The sequence below is a fragment of the Vigna radiata genome, unplaced genomic scaffold, assembly GCF_000741045.1.
Source record: "Vigna radiata var. radiata cultivar VC1973A unplaced genomic scaffold, Vradiata_ver6 scaffold_332, whole genome shotgun sequence".
Classification (NCBI taxonomy): domain Eukaryota; kingdom Viridiplantae; phylum Streptophyta; class Magnoliopsida; order Fabales; family Fabaceae; genus Vigna; species Vigna radiata.
The window spans coordinates 188,798-205,018 of NW_014541824.1; the positions used below are offsets into that span (position 1 = coordinate 188,798).

At 34.5% G+C, this 16,221-nt stretch overlaps 3 protein-coding genes across 5 annotated transcripts; 2 read left to right on the forward strand and 1 right to left on the reverse strand.

Moving 5' to 3' along the window:
- Positions 1-1,873, forward strand: LOC106778467 (protein STRICTOSIDINE SYNTHASE-LIKE 13). The gene is made up of 4 exons (XM_014666434.2): positions 1-515; positions 782-1,066; positions 1,161-1,328; positions 1,426-1,873. The coding sequence occupies exons 1-4, from the start codon at positions 136-138 to the stop codon at positions 1,823-1,825; spliced, it is 1,233 nt and encodes a 410-aa protein (XP_014521920.1). The 5' UTR covers positions 1-135; the 3' UTR covers positions 1,826-1,873.
- Positions 1,874-2,291: 418 nt separating this feature from the next.
- Positions 2,292-11,463, forward strand: LOC106778468 (electron transfer flavoprotein-ubiquinone oxidoreductase, mitochondrial). 2 transcript variants are annotated; one of them, XM_014666435.2, is made up of 18 exons: positions 2,293-2,812; positions 2,928-3,004; positions 3,111-3,217; positions 3,812-3,893; positions 3,971-4,079; positions 4,539-4,585; positions 4,679-4,753; positions 4,936-5,052; positions 5,277-5,345; positions 6,022-6,114; positions 6,743-6,845; positions 7,203-7,327; positions 8,375-8,424; positions 8,541-8,607; positions 9,271-9,350; positions 10,043-10,171; positions 10,263-10,329; positions 11,246-11,463. In XM_014666435.2, exons 1-18 carry the CDS (start codon positions 2,431-2,433, stop codon positions 11,327-11,329), a joined length of 1,863 nt encoding a protein of 620 aa, XP_014521921.1. In that variant the 5' UTR covers positions 2,293-2,430; the 3' UTR covers positions 11,330-11,463. The 2 variants fall into 2 exon arrangements, 1 of the variants encoding a protein (XP_014521921.1); XR_002666203.1 differs by lacking the exon at positions 11,246-11,463 and having other exon boundaries at positions 2,292-2,812; positions 10,032-10,171.
- Positions 11,464-12,102: 639 nt separating this feature from the next.
- Positions 12,103-15,748, reverse strand: LOC106778470 (probable transcription factor PosF21). 2 transcript variants are annotated; one of them, XM_014666437.2, is made up of 5 exons: positions 15,590-15,748; positions 14,768-15,495; positions 13,424-13,556; positions 13,215-13,299; positions 12,103-12,843 (listed from the first exon to the last, which is right to left on the reverse strand). In XM_014666437.2, the coding sequence occupies exons 2-5, from the start codon at positions 15,439-15,441 to the stop codon at positions 12,467-12,469; spliced, it is 1,269 nt and encodes a 422-aa protein (XP_014521923.1). In that variant the 5' UTR covers positions 15,442-15,495; positions 15,590-15,748; the 3' UTR covers positions 12,103-12,466. The 2 variants fall into 2 exon arrangements, with proteins under 2 accessions (XP_014521923.1, XP_014521924.1); XM_014666438.2 differs by having other exon boundaries at positions 14,768-15,499; positions 15,590-15,735.
- Positions 15,749-16,221: the final 473 nt, after the last annotated feature.

Here is a 16,221-nt window from a genome sequence, read left to right on the forward strand (position 1 = left end):
TGTTACCAACACTTCTCTCAAACCTTTCAAATACCAGACTCCATCCAGTGCTTCTACTTCTACCATGTTAGACCATCACCATTGCGCCTAAACTCTGCTTTCTTTCCTTTCCTTTCTCATTCTCTCGTTCCATGCATGGAGAAAATAAAACTAAAACTACTCATCAAGGATGAAACCTTTCTCCAACACCCTTTTGTTCTAACTCTTGTTCTTGTTTTTGGCCTCGTTATGATGGACCCTTTTCATCTGGGTCCTCTGTCTGCGCATGAATTCCGACCCGTGAAGCATGACATTGCACCATACCACCAAGTCATGAAAAATTGGCCCAGGGACAACATGAGCAGGTTAGCACTCTATGGGAAATCAGAATTCAATAATCAAGTCTTTGGACCAGAGTCGCTCGAGTTCGATAACATGGGTCGTGGCCCTTACACTGGTTTAGCCGATGGACGCGTTGTTCGATGGATGGGAGAGGAACTTGGTTGGGAAACATTTGCTGTTGTCACTTCTAATTGGTAACTGTCACCAAAATCTTACTTCATTTCAACTTTCTCTCGACTCCAAATTCACAACACTTGTTTCAGTTTAAAGATCAACTCTGTCATGCATTTACTTTGAAAACTCAAAGGAATAAGATTGTCTTTTGTCAATGACATATGTGATATCATACCAATGAAAAATTGGACAAACTACCAAATTCACATGCTACTTTAGCTAAACATATTCTGAGAACGTTCTTTTATATGTCTACTTATGTTTATGTCTTTGTCTTAATTTAAAGGACGGAGAAGCTTTGCTTTAGGGGCAATGATTCGACCACTGCAAAACAATGGAAGCATGAGAAGACATGTGGGCGTCCCTTAGGTCTAAGGTTTGACAAAGAGAGTGGAGATCTATACATAGCAGACGCATACTATGGCCTTCTTGTGGTTGGACCAAATGGGGGATTAGCCACATCATTGGCAACCCATGTTGAAGGAAAACCCATTCTCTTCGCAAATGACCTTGACATTCATAGGAATGGATCCATCTTCTTCACAGACACCAGCAAAAGATACAACAGAGTGTAAACGTTTATTCAGTCATATACTATATATGCATGCATGCAATAAATGAATTTAGGTCCTAATGGTTCCATTGATCACTTGTTGTGTTTGTAGTGCACACTTTTTTATATTACTGGAAGGAGAAGCTACTGGTAGGCTCCTCAGATATGATCCTCCAACTAAAACAACCCATGTTGTTTTGGATGGCCTTGCTTTTCCTAATGGAGTGCAGTTTTCTGAAGATCAATCCTTCCTTCTCTTCACTGAAACCACCAATTGCAGGTAACTACATCTGCCATGTGTAATTTAAATAAGTTTCGTAACAGATGATTGGTAGGTACACCTTAAAAATCATGTTATTTTTATTTAATGATGACAGGTTAATGAAGTTTTGGCTAGAGGGCCCTAGAAGTGGAAGTGTGGAACTTTTGGCTGATCTTCCGGGGTTCCCTGACAACGTAAGAATGAACGGAAAAGGGCAATTCTGGGTGGCTATAGATTGTTGTCGCACTCCAGCACAAGAAGTTCTGAGTCATAATCCATGGTTGAGGAACATTTACTTCCGTTTGCCCATCAGAATGAGCTTGTTGGCTAGAACGATGGGGATGAGAATGTACACTGTTATTTCACTTCTGAACGACAAGGGAGAGGTTTTGGAAGTTCTTGAAGATCGAGAAGGTGAGGTTATGCAGCTGGTCAGTGAAGTTAGAGAGGAGCAAGGAAAGCTCTGGATCGGGACTGTTGCTCATAATCACATTGCCACATTATCTTACCCTTAAAATTAACAATAATTTACCTTTTTCTTTACTTTATTTATATTATTAAGTGGTGTGATTGCATTAATCAATAACATAATATCCTTTGCAATGTTGTGTTTTTAAATAATATTAATATATTAAAGATTTTGAAAAGTTTTGCTATACCAAAACTGGATAAGGACGAAACGACTTAATCCACATTTTTAAATTAAAAATTAAAAATAAAGATGATGAACTAATCTATTAGTTTCTCATGAGTAATTATAGTAAAAAAAAGATTTTTGACTAAATTTTGTTTTATAAATTAAAAAAATATTATAAGAAAGATTCGTGGAGTCTAATCTTAAATAAAGATTAATATTAGATTATTTTATGAATAATTTATATCAATATTATAGTAAAAAATTAAATATTTAATTGGAAAGAAATGGAATAAAAGGAAAAGAATATCTTAAAGAATATTGATTTTATGATCATAGAAATCAATCCAAAGATTACTGAACCGCGAAGATGGTGGTAGAAGAAGTGTAGGAACACGTCAACGTGTTACGTGCGCTGTTCAAACTCATGTATGCGATATGATAATGTAAAAAAAGATCACTGATCACTCACTCTGCAATTGCATCATGCTCAACTTACGCTCTCTCTTCTCCAAATCCAAATCCAAAATCGCCAGCACCGGTTTTCTTCTTCGAGCAACCATTACATCCCAATGTCTTCACACGAAAATCCACACTCCCAATGCTAACAATTCTCATCATGTACTTTCTCGTCGCTATTCTCACGTCGCTTTCTCATTCTCTAAGCCACCTGCTCGTTTCAATTCTAGGGTTCCGACTTCTCGGACTTTATGCACCGCCTCGTCGGAGAGGGACTCCATCGAGTACGACGTCGTTATCGTCGGCGCTGGTCCCGCCGGCTTGTCGGCGGCGATTCGCCTTAAGCAAATGTGCCGCGAAAGAAACGCCGATTTGTCCGTCTGTGTCCTCGACAAAGGTGCCGAAGTAGGTGAGTAGCGTTTAACGTTCTTAATTCCGTTTTTTGGTTGAATGTTTTGTTACTTTATTTCTTGATGTGAACGCGTCTTGGTTGATATTTGCGATTTCTTCGCTGTTGCGCTTAGGTGCTCACATTATATCTGGAAACGTTTTTGAACCTCGCGCACTGAATGAGCTTCTTCCGCAGTGGAAGGAGCAAGAGGTGCGTTCGTTTTTTTTATTTATTTTTGTTTGATTGTGTTACGAAGTGGTTTGTAGGTTCTTCGACTGATGAGTCGAACTGAGGTTTTGTTTTTTATCTGCTGCAGGCTCCGATCACTACTCCTGTTTCTTCTGACAAGTTTTGGTTTCTGACCAAAGGTCGTGCAATTTCGCTTCCGTCTCCTTTCAACAACCAGGGCAACTATGTAATAAGGTTTATATAGCATTCTATTTTCATTTTACACGGCTAGAGGTTATAAATTTACCTGAGCAGTCAACATCTTTTGCGTCGTGCTGAATCAATTGTGTGAAGTTTTTATTTTTACTCGATTGATTACTGAATCTCCAATTTGGCTACTTTTTTTTTTTTTTTTCTATTTTGGAAGTTGATGTATAATGGTTCCAAACTTAATGATGTTTTATTCTCTTAAGAAAACATTATTTTAAATTTTTATCGATCAGTTGGTACGTTCCATTACAAACTAAAATTGCTGGAGAGTTTACTATGCATAGCATAAGTTTGCAAAATTAGAATTTTCAAATGGAGAATATATCTGGAATACAATCCGTAATCTGCCTTTCATGATGTGAAGATCTAGAAGAACAACAATTTATTTTAGTTTTCTTTTTTACTTTTAGTCATTAAATAGTTTTTTCCTAGTATACTTTCTAATGTTTTTCTTGTTGATTAAAGAAAAATCGAGATTGGAAGAACCCTTTTTAATTTTTCCAGCATTAAGATGCTTGTTCAATGTTTATCTTTCCTCTCACTCTGGAGAAGCTTCTTATTTTAGACCATCTGTTACAGCCTAAGTCAGTTAGTGCGTTGGATGGGAACAAAAGCTGAAGAGTTAGGAGTGGAAATATACCCAGGATTTGCTGCAAGTGAGGTATTTCTGCTTTTGTTTGGATGTTGGTTTTACACGTCTGTTACTGTTTACAAGTTTTTTTTTTTTTTCCTGGCCAGATATTGTATGATGCAAACAACAAAGTTATTGGTATTGGAACTAATGATATGGGAATTGCAAAAGATGGTTCAAAGAAGGAGAATTTTCAACGTGGCGTCGAGATCAAAGGTTTTCACTTCACATGTTTCTTTCTTTCAGACACATATTTATGGGATTTATTTCATTTTTCTGAGCAAAATGGTTTCCCTATTTAAGGCTTGTATAGATACTCTAGGTAATTCCCTTTTGTTTGGACCAATAATTTGTTCTTTCGTATGCAAATATTTGTGAATGTTCCTATCTTTTTTAGAATGGGAATGACAAACTTCGAATTTGTTGATAGAAACAAGTTTGGACACAGTCACAGTTAAGCAGTTATGATTTTTACGGCATATGATATTCTCAAATATGAAACAAAGCCCTGTACACTTGGTAGTTTTCATTGCTCACTCCGAGCTTATGACTTCTGTGCTTTCCCTTATATTGCTCCATGAACCATACTTATATTTGTAATAGCTAATGATATATGGTTATTTAAATATTTATGTGGGTTACTTGTTAACTGTGTAAATATTGAATCATGTGCAGGCCACATAACACTTCTGGCTGAGGGATGTAGAGGATCATTGTCAGAGGTTTGAAAATCAAATTTTAGGATTGAACAGATTCAAGTTTTTCCTGTCAAATCCTGTTTTTGATAGCAACACTTTCAATCATGTTTCTTACAGAAAATAATAAAAAAGTACAACCTAAGAGAGAGGGGAGGTGCAGAACACCAGACATACGCTTTGGGAATTAAAGAGGTATTCATGTGTTGCATAAAGAAATTCCCCAAAAAGATTTTCCTTTTATTTTTTTGTTAAAAACTACAGTCTATGAGGATTGTGTTTATTGTTCAATACATTAATGAAGATTGATTGGTTACTGACTGTTCTAGTAACCAAATATGGTATCTGTTTTCTTTAACCAAATATCATACTCTTAGGTCTGGGAAATTGATGAGGAAAAACATCAACCTGGTGCTGTAATCCACACTTTGGGATGGCCTTTAGATCATAAAACATATGGAGGATCTTTTCTGTATCACATGAAAGATAATCAAGTAAGACTTTGTTTCCCTGCCTTCTGTTTTTAGTGCCATGCAGTTCTTAATGGTTTTCTGTTCTTAATAAGTATCATCTTATAGCAAGTTATTAAGGAGTCGTGTGCATTTATTTTGGCAAACTTTGAAAACTACAGAAGTTGAAGTTTTCCAACTAGTTTCTTAATTCATTTTTGCTGATGATATATTCCTCATTTCAAGATTTTCATTTACTATTGTGACAGATATCTATTGGCCTTGTGGTTGCTTTAAACTATCAAAACCCGTTCTTGAATCCGTATGAGGAATTTCAGGTAATTTTTATTATTCTAACGATATTTTTATATCACATGTTTAAAAAATATTTCCATCTAGTCTAAGTTACTCGGTATTGACGTCATACTTTTTTTAATATGGAAACATAAAAGGGGAAGGTTAAGGGCTTGTTTAGTGTTTCAAAAAAACATTTTTATTTTATAAAAGATACTAACAAGTAGCGGCTTCAAGAATATGAAATAACTCATAGGCTAAGCACTTGAAGAAAACAGAAAAAGGGAACGAAAAAACATCTTTCTACTATTGCTATACACTTGTTTTGGAAATATTTTCAAAACTTTATTTTGATTGAGATTGATTTCTGAGTGTTGTATTTGTGGAACTTTTTAAAAAAATGGTTTTTACAACAACAAAAAAAGTGAGGAGAATCAAACATACCATAAGTGTTTTTGAAGTTGCTAAAATAAGCAAAGAAATTTCTTCCCTCGTCCTCAACAATTAGTTGGGTAGAAGATATTACGTATATTCTGACAAGTCAAATTAACAATTGTGTTTTGGTTCTTTTTGTGAAAGGGCTTGTTGTTTTTAGTACAATATCTATTTAAGAATATGTGAAGTTACATACCGGTGCTGAATTCCTGATCACTATATTTGTTTAATTATTTTTTTTTATCCTTCCTTCTCTCTCCCCTTTCGTATCTCTTGGTTCTCAAGAAACTTAAGCATCATCCTGCAATTAAACCATTTCTGGAAGGTGGAACAGTTATCCAGTATGGAGCTCGCACTTTAAATGAAGGTGGTTTTCAGGTACATTAATAATAACAGTCTCATTTCTTATATGCAATAGACAGGAAAATAAAAGAATGTAGAGAAAAATTATCTTTGTGTACCACATGTTGCCAGCCTCATGACGTGTTGTGCTAGTGTTACAGATGTACTAGCAAAAATGAATTGTGCGTAATGGATACTCCTCATTTCTAAGATTTCACATGTAAAATTTAATAGTATTTGGTGGGATTAAGAATTGAAGATTGGAAAGATCCTTGGATAAGCGCAAAACAGGATTGAACATTTCAACACAACAATGTTTAAATTGTCCAAAAGACATCCGAGTACTTTTGAAGTGTTTCACTGTGTCTGACCCCAACAGCGTTCTTTTTTAAATGGTTGTGTTCTTTTTTAAATGTTTGTGTTGCACTTCATTGTCTTGGACAATGTGTCTGCTTATTGTTACAATGATGTAAGGGTTGGTTAATGTCTTTGTTGTTGACAATGAAGTTTTACAGCCATGAAGAGCTAGCTTTTATAGAAGGGAGGCTAATTCATTGTTTATTATCTTATTGGTTGCCTGATTACCTATTATTTGCTGCAGTGTATTATTTCTTTACTTATTACACATTATACAAATACAAATGTGATTCTAGTTAAATTTCAGTCTATCCCATATCCAGTTTTCCCTGGAGGAGCACTTATTGGATGTTCAGCTGGCTTCATGAATGTGCCTAAGATAAAGGGAACTCACACAGCAATGAAATCAGGTAGAGGCTCACTCCCTTTTACTGGGTGATTTTTCAGTATATTGCTAATTAGTATATTTGTACTGAAGTTCATTTTGTAGTCTTTGTGAAAGGAGTCTCGCATTATCATTAATGTTTCAGAATTTCAATGGTAATACATATGGATATTCATGATTTCAAGAAATTAATCAGTACTTGACATGGATCTAATATATTGATCTGCAATTTTAAGAAATTAACAAATTTTTAGAGCCATATTGGTTATTGCATTTGTTAAGCGAGCCCATCAATTCGTTTTTAATCATTATCACCATTTGACATGCAAATAGCAACGTTTCATAGTTATTATTACATGAATTTAATACATCTTTTTTGTAGGAATGCTTGCGGCCGAAGCTACATTTGGTGCACTTAATGAAGGTCTAGATATGGATACATATTGGGATACTTTGAAGAATTCATGGATTTGGGAAGAATTACATAAATCTCGGAACTATAGACCGGTTAGTGAAGCAATTCATTTTCATTTTTATATTTATTTTTATTTTTTTCTCTTGTCTCGCCCTTACATCCTTGTTGAAGGTTACGTACAATTTTCATTTTCTGGTGATTTTCTTTCATTTGGAAATCTTGAGCTGATAGGCTAACTCATTAGATGGCTATGTATCAGCTTGCTAACTTCTAGAGTACATTATACCATTATAAATGTAAGATTGCTGTAAAATAACGGTATTAGTTCTCATAGCAAAAATTGATTCAGTTCTATTTGAACCTAGTATAGCTGGATTTCTAGTCAAGATCCCAGACATAAATCCCACGGAATCATGAATTTCTTCTTCTAATAAACCAGAAAAATCTGACCCTAATTATTAGTTAAACAGAAAAAATCAAATCAATGTTGTATTGTTATAATGTGCTTTTATTACCAACAATGTCAATTTTATATTTTCATTAATTTTTCAAATATTTTTTATTTAATGTTTTTGTATTTCATAAAAAATCGTAAGGAATTAGATATTTATAATCTTAATTTCAGTTTTTGATACTTTAAAGTTATTTTTAACAAATATATGATTTAATAAAATATTAATTTAATTTTAAAATTTATTAAAAAATAATGATAGTGAAAAATAAATCTGATACAAAATATTGTCTGTGTATAATAGAGGGGAGATTTGCAAAAACCGGGATTTTTTTTTGTAAGAATTGACCCATTGGCTTGTTAATTGCGTTTTATAAAAGGCAAAAAATATCATGAAATACATGGAAGGGCCATCTTAAAGAAGTAAAATGCACTATCATATGAAAAGCCATTTCTGCTCATACCATAGGCGGCAAAAGAGCTAGGGTTCTCAGATTTACTTAGTATGTATAAAGATTCGAAAATCCTTAAAAGTATTACTTTCCAAAATTGTGAATTAATAATACAGTGATCAATGCATGATTAAGTAATTGCACTTAATTGTCTTAATAAATATATCATATAGAAAAATAGGATATCTTAGCTTGTTTACTTGTTATTGTCCTTATAATTATATCTTTTATTGTAGGCCTTTGAATACGGGCTTATTCCAGGACTGGCCTTAAGTGGTCTGGAACAGTAAGCTCAAACTTTTCTCAACTGCTCTGTCCTCGCTATTTAACTCCATCGACTAGTCTTTCCTGTAATTCTTTTATCATCCTAAGAGTTCACTTACCTTGTGTTATTCATATCAGTTACGTATTCAAGGGGAGGCACTCATTTACTTTGAAGCATGGTAAACCGGATCATGAAGCTACCAATGTAAGAAACATTTTTCAAGGAATTAGGTGTACAAATAAAAAAAGATAGTGTAGTTTAACTTATTTTCTTTTGAAAAGTGATTATAATGCAATTGGGAATTGCTATTCACATCATTAAATTATGCATGATAATTTCCCAATGTTCATTCTTGCTTAGCTTCAGAAGGGTCATGTATTCTCTTTATCCCCTGAATGATGATTACTTTATTTTTTTTTGCGTATATATTTTGTGTGGAGTATTTTGTTTCATATTGTTTCACCATGAGGGCACTTGTTGAATGCTAATAAGCTTCACAAAGAAAAACAAGAAATAACTAATTAGATAGTTAGAGTAAGATTTTCATTCCTTAGATATTCTGGATGGAATAAAAGAGCATGTTTCTTTGATATTGTGAAATAAATCCCATTATTTGTAATATGGTTGGAGAAGAATGGCATAATTTTCAAAGAATTTTTTTTGTTACCTTTATGTGATAAAGTGTTTTCTTTTTGTTCCATGAAAAAGTTTATTTTAAAAGCCTTTCTTTATTGAATATGCAGATACTAGTGACCTTTGCTTATTCTGTGTTTTTCTTGTTCGTTCATTTTGTTGTTTAATAATAACAAATATAGCAATTACATGTCAGTGTAATATATTTATATATAGATTTTGTCATTTATGCAGGCTGCTCGGTTTCATTCTCCAATTCACTATCCAAAGGCTGATGGTGTCTTGTCCTTTGATGTACCTTCGTCTCTGCACAGGTTTTGGAACATTTTCTCCTTTCTCTTGCTTACTGTTGAGAGTTGAGACAAACAATATTTTTTAATTAGAATTAAACCAGGGGAAGGTAGCAAGGCTGTTTCAATGTTAGTTTCTAAAGTAGTCAAAGTTACTTGGTTTAAAAGAAGTTAAGGAAACGAGAGAACATAATGAGGGTGGCAGAGGAGAGTACCCTTTGAAATTCTGATAGTTAATTTACATGGAGAAATACACTTAATTTCCTAAAGAAAATTGTAAAAACACGTAATCCTTTATAACACTATTTCTATTTTTTCTTATAAAAATAGGTGTCTATTCCTTCTTCCACCTCATCCTATAAGAAAGTGCTAACCCTATGCCTATTTAAGAATCGGCTTGGTACTCTTGAGTTGGGTGATATCTTCCTCTATTGCATTGTCATCCGGTTAAAGTTAGGGTAAACTCAACTGTGTACGAACCACTTTAGTTATATAAGATGGCTAGCCACTTCATTTATGCAGATTTATTGTGAAAGAAAAACAAAATCAATATTCACGGATTTATATAGTAACTATTATGTGTCAGCTTCTCTATTTAAGGCCTTAATAAATAATGGCGGGCCTTAATAAATAATGGCGTAAATTATTGATTTATTAGTCAACAAATAAAAATTTGCAGTTCATTTTTATAGGCATTATATTTAGTTTGTTCACAGGAGCAACACAAATCATGAGCATGATCAACCTCCTCATCTTCGTTTGAGAGACCCAAAGAGTCCCGAACATATAAATTTACCAGTGTATGCTGCACCTGAATCGAGATATTGTCCTGCACGAGTATATGAGTAATGCCTACATACTAAAGCTTGGTTTCTGAAAGGATTTTCAATTTTTGAATCATTTCTTGATATTTTCGTCCATTTTTCCCAATTACAGGTATGTTGCGGATGAGCAGAATCAGATGAAATTGCAAATTAATGCACAAAATTGCTTACATTGCAAGGTAAACTTTTAAACCAATTTTGTATTCTGTCTTGAATTTAGTGATTGGTATTATATGCTCAAGATGTAGCACTAAATAATTGAGTAATTAGTACTAGGTTTACTTAACTTATTTCTGTTGTGTATTCATCTAAAGTGGCATATATCATCAAACAATTAACAATTATTCTAAATGTGACTTTTTACCACTGCATGTGTTCCTAGCGCTTTAATAAATTTTATCAATAGTATTGTATTTTTGTTTTGGAGTTGTGGTTGAAAATAATAAACGTCAGTTTGTAACACAATTTGTGTTAAGTTTTTTGGGTCACTGGAGAGCATTCGTTCCTATTTATAAATAAAGGACAGTGTATAAAGGTTAATGTCAGTGCATCCTAGTTAAATCCTTTTCTTTTTCTGCTTTGTGATTTTAGAATTCCCTGGTGAAGTTGACATACAAACATACTTGTGAACTTAAATAGCATTTGTTTCGAACAATGGTCGTCATTATTATCATGTTGTTATCCGCTTATACATATATTTGTTTTGCAATCAAGTTTCATGGAGAAAATTGTGTCCTCGTGTAAAAACTTAATGATGCTATGCCCACACTTTGAGGGTTGAATTTTCCAATGTATAGTCTGCGTTATTTTGTATTTCTTTTGAATGTATTTTACTGTTCTGAATAAATGCGGTATCTTCACGACGGATGTAAAAATTAATAGGATATGCAGTAAAAAGGAAGAAATTGTTGCTGTTAATAATAGTTGTAGCTTAACGAAGTTGAAATCTATGTTATATGACATACGTCGTGATGCCTATGTATCATGTATATATATACTTAAGATGAGATCTTCCAGGTTTTGACCTTTTTAGATATACGTTTAGGTGTTTATGTTTGGATCCTACAGAGTTTAATTCAGTTGTTTAATATTCAGGCATGTGACATCAAAGATCCAATGCAAAACATTGAGTGGAAAGTGCCTGAAGGGGGTGGAGGTCCAGGATACTCAGTCATGTAGATCCACTACGTAATCATCCCACACCATGTGTCTTATTTTATTACCCTGTCACGTAAAAAAATTATTCTATGAAATTGTTTACCCTTGAATATTTTTCATTTTTAAATATGCGATATTATTCTTGCCGTCATTTATTTCAGGGTACTAGCTGCGGGTTTTTAGTTTCACTTGGCAGCTATTTCATGAAAAGCTTTTTGACAAGCGTTCTTAAAACTATTAACGCACAATTATCTTTTTTAATTTACGAATAACGGTCCCACTTAATGTTAGCTAGTTATACATTTTCAGTTGGTTTAATAACTAAATAAAGACATTAATTTGGTTTAAATTTTATAAATTTAAAAATTCTTGATGGCAAAAAAAAAAAAAGTCATGTGAAATAACAGTTTATTTTTCATTTTAAGCAAACGAATTGTGCAACCATCGATCTCAATTTGAACAGTACAAATAAGTTTCCATTTATCTTTGACGGCACAAATTGCAATCTTATGTTAAAGATAACGAGTTCAGAATCGTGATTATTAATGCAGGCTATTTATTAGCAATGAATACTTTCAAGTTAGGTTGCGAAGCCTGCGAATGGCAAAATTTGGAGTTACCTCTTCGTCTCCTTTCAAAGTTCATTTTATTCCTGACTTCATTTCCTTTAGTTTGCTAGCTAATTTCTAGCAGTGTTGGTTTTTTCCTCGTGGATTTTAGTCGGGTCTAGGCCTCCTTTGTTTCAACAAAATGAATATTACCGACTACCTTCACAAGAAGCCAGAAAAGGAGGCTTCAAATAAACATTCGAAATCTCCTCATAAAGACAATATGCCTTGGTCAACGTGCACGAACTTTCTCAACAAACAAGAGTTAGCCTATTTTGATGTAGCAGTAGGCAAAAGGAACTGACAGCAGACTGGACCACATGAACCTTACCTACCCCTGTATATCCATAGAAATAAACCTACTATCAATGAATTTTAGTGTTGCACAACAGCAAATATGCAAACGCATTATTCTCAATCTCTAACTAGGACCATTTGTACTGTTTAAGAATGAAAAAATGACAGGTCATTATCTAATACACTAGGACACAAGACGCAGGGAAATCTACTAAGGTAACACAACAAACAAGGCAATGAACAGTCCAAATTTTCAACAGTCCTTAGCTCCTGAAGGATTTACATCTGATAACGCATTATCTTTGGGAGGACATGGAGTAGGTGAAGCTTCTCTCATTTTCATGTCGCTTGATTGTTGGTGCTGCTGTTCCCTCTGTTGTTGTTGTTGTTGCTGTTGCAACATTTGTTGTTGAAGCTGCTGAAATTGATGCTGCTTCTGAGGATGAATTTGGAGTTGCTGAAACTGCTGTGCAGCTAAAAGAGTGTGCATGGCATGATTATTGGGATAGAATTGCTGCCCCCCTCCAAAAGAGGCAAAGTTCAGCATAGGCCCTCCTCCATTAGGTGGCATGGCTTGTCCAGTCAGTATTTTCAAATGCTGAATTTCCTCTTTTAATGCGTCATTTAGTGCTACAAGAAAAAGACTCAATTAATTTTCTTAATGTTAGAGATAAACAAAATAAAGATTCCGTGTGCTCAAACTTACTGATCAAATTTCACGCAAGACAGTGAGTTTCACCTTTTAATCATCATACAGGGAACCACAAATCCAACAACAAAATTTAGATACCAGCTATATACTAAAATGCAATTTCATCCAAGACTACTAATCCATCGCCAACTAAGATATTACATACAAAGATCGCATTGTTTAATATAGTTTACCAAAATATTTTCAAAGATAGGTATAGAAAAAAGCAATGGAAGCAGCAGATATTACATACAAAGATCATCTTGTTTCAGTATTAGCTTTAGAGAAATTTACAATTTTAGGATCTTACCATCTTGCAAGTGAACTTGTTGCTCCATGGTTTGTAACCGCAGCTTCAGTTCACTGTTCTCAGAATTCAAGCCATTTGTATCCCTCTGCATATAATCAACAATGATGTGTAAATTATAATCCTCCCATTAGCTTTTCAATTGGAATGTGAAATGGTAATACAGTACTAAAACACGGTTTGTCTAAATATAACAGGCAGAAAAACATTACCTGCAAGAGACTTAATTGTGCAGACAAAGATGTTGCTTCCGTTTGCAATGTCTGTACCTTCCTTTCAAGCTCGGCAATGTACCGCATCTTCCTCTCTTTTGATCTCGCAGCAGACTGTCTATTTGCCCATATCCTGGTACACAATTAAAAGTAATGTTTGCCTTTTTGTCATTCCAATTTTCAGGTGCAAGAGATACAAGAGATAATACAAAATAGGTCCAGCATCCGGGGGATGCCATAAAGACAACCGCAAATGTCAATAATGTCAATTTACAACTAAAGGAATATGAGCAGACTCCGCTATCCTCTACGGGTGTTTGATGTGGCCCACTAGGCAGAGAAAGGGCCAAAAACGTGACATTTTAAACAAAGTAGTCATGATGCAAAATACAATTTTTTGAAAGTAACGTACTGTGCCAGTACTTCCAAAACATGGTCTACTGAATAGCAGATTAGAGATACAACCAACAGAATGTTAGCACTTTCCTTTTAATAGACTGAAACAAACTGACACCTTTAAGCCTTCCTATCTTTCATTATTTCCTCTGATACATTGAGTTTAATACTGCCTACCAGTTATTATCCGTGTTCCACACAATGATAAATGATAAATAACTAGATACATAATGTCGTTCTTCAAAAGTCAAATGCACGTAACTATTAGACAATCACAAAGGATTGAAACACAGCAATTAATAGTTTATTAGCTAAAAGACCTTGGCTACTCTCAAAGTGTGAAAGTGAACGAACTTCCAACGATGACGAGAAGTCAACTGTTGTGATTGTGAAAAAGATATATGTATAAATAATAAAAAAAGAAGTTACAACTTCAAGCATAGATTTTCTAATCAACAATTGTACTACTGCCTCTTATGTTATCAACTAAAAGTACACAACTCTAACATTACAAAAGTTTATTGTCCTGGTTAAAACATTACTGTAGAAAATATCATCACATTCTACCATGCTTCATAAAAAAAAAAATTGAAACCTATGTTCCTATATGGTCCAAAGCAGCACTAAAAAGAAAGACAAAACTTAGCTGCAGTACCGTAAATACCATTTTGTGTTCTCCTATCAAACATGGAGTTTCACCTCCCTAATCTGGGTAATAAAGTATTCCATCAGATGTGAATTTATATGACCCAGATGAAACTCTTCTTCTGATCGGAGAGCAGTTCAAGCAGTATCTACAGTTCTGTATCTAAGTTTAGCCATAACAAGAAATGAGGTAACAAAAATGCAAGGGTTTTGAGAATGTGTGTGCTAAGCATGATGTTTACAATTGATTTATCACCCAAAATATGAACGAGAAATAATGCACGAAGAAACCATAAAGCATACCTTTTCGCACGTTTGGGGTCAATCAAGGCAAGCTCAGCAAGCTTAGCAGCTGACATTGCTTTTTTGGAATCCGCCGCAGACAAGTCTTCCGAACCAGAAACCAGCAGCTCAGGCTTGATGGTAGTTGATCCATCCATGGATTGACTATGCTGGTGTCTAACTCTGGGCCGCTCAAGAGTTCCAACAGCACTATTCTCTGCAGAAGAGGTGGGTGCCCCTGATGCCGATGCTGAACCCGACGCTCCCATTGCACCAGACGGTTCGCCCATTTGAAACGTGGACGTCGCCGACGACGAATTGAACTTATCCATATCAAGGTACATTGACAACAAGTCCTCCTCGGCTTCGTCGGAGAAGGAAGGCCCATCAGCACCTCCAACCACACCAAGGTCACTGTCAAAGCTAATATCATCCGGTAGGGTAAGAATCTCGGAATGAGCACGCCTGTGACCTCTATTTCTCGGAGGATTATCGGGCATTCTGCTAATATCATGACTAAACCCACTAGACTCCGGTGTGGAAATTCCCGGAGCCAGTGGCGGATACGACGACGTCGACGACGACGGCGGCTCAGATTTCACACTGAACGCAGTTCCGGAAGGTGAGTAACCCGAATAACGTGCCGAGGGAGGTGGCAAACCTCCCCCGTGACCTAGAGATTTGTCCTTATCCATGAAGACGAAACAGAATCCTTAATCGTAATCCGTCTATTCCACTACTCCAAAACCCTAGCTAGCAATATCTAGTTAGACAATGAAAATTCGAAACCGCGAATTCAATTAAACATAGTAGCTTGAAGCTAAAGATAAAGCACGGTGGTACCTTCAGGCGAAGATGGTGGAAGATCGGAAGTAGCAGACACGGTGAAAGTGAAAACCCTAAGAGATCTGTGAGAGAAAGAGAGAGAAAGAACGAAACCGAAGTTTCCAGCTCAAGATATTAGACATTAAGACATTGGACAATATACCCTTACTCTCTCAGACACTATTATTTATTGTTTAATAAATAAATGTCGGAATGTAATCAAATTATATAATTAAATAATAAATAAATACAACACTCACTTTATCTTATTAAATTTAGCCATTTCACATATTTATCTTTTTTTCATAAACCAACTTTATGTGCCAAATGTTTGATTTTTTTTCATAAACCTATCATGCAATTAGATTGAGGGTGACATCCAACACTGAAATTATAAAATTATGTTAAATCATATAAACAATAACAAAAAAATAATAATTTATTGAACTGTAAATCTGAAATATTATAAATACATATGTGGGTGTGTGTGAAAAATTAAAATCACATATTTACAATTTTTCAAAAAAAATTAAATAACAATTCCAATAAAGTTAACTTATCATAATTTTAAATCAGTTTATACATAATTCAATTTCACAAAATTGTCTCAGAGAAGTTTTATCTCATTTGCTTCCTTCCAGATACAAGAT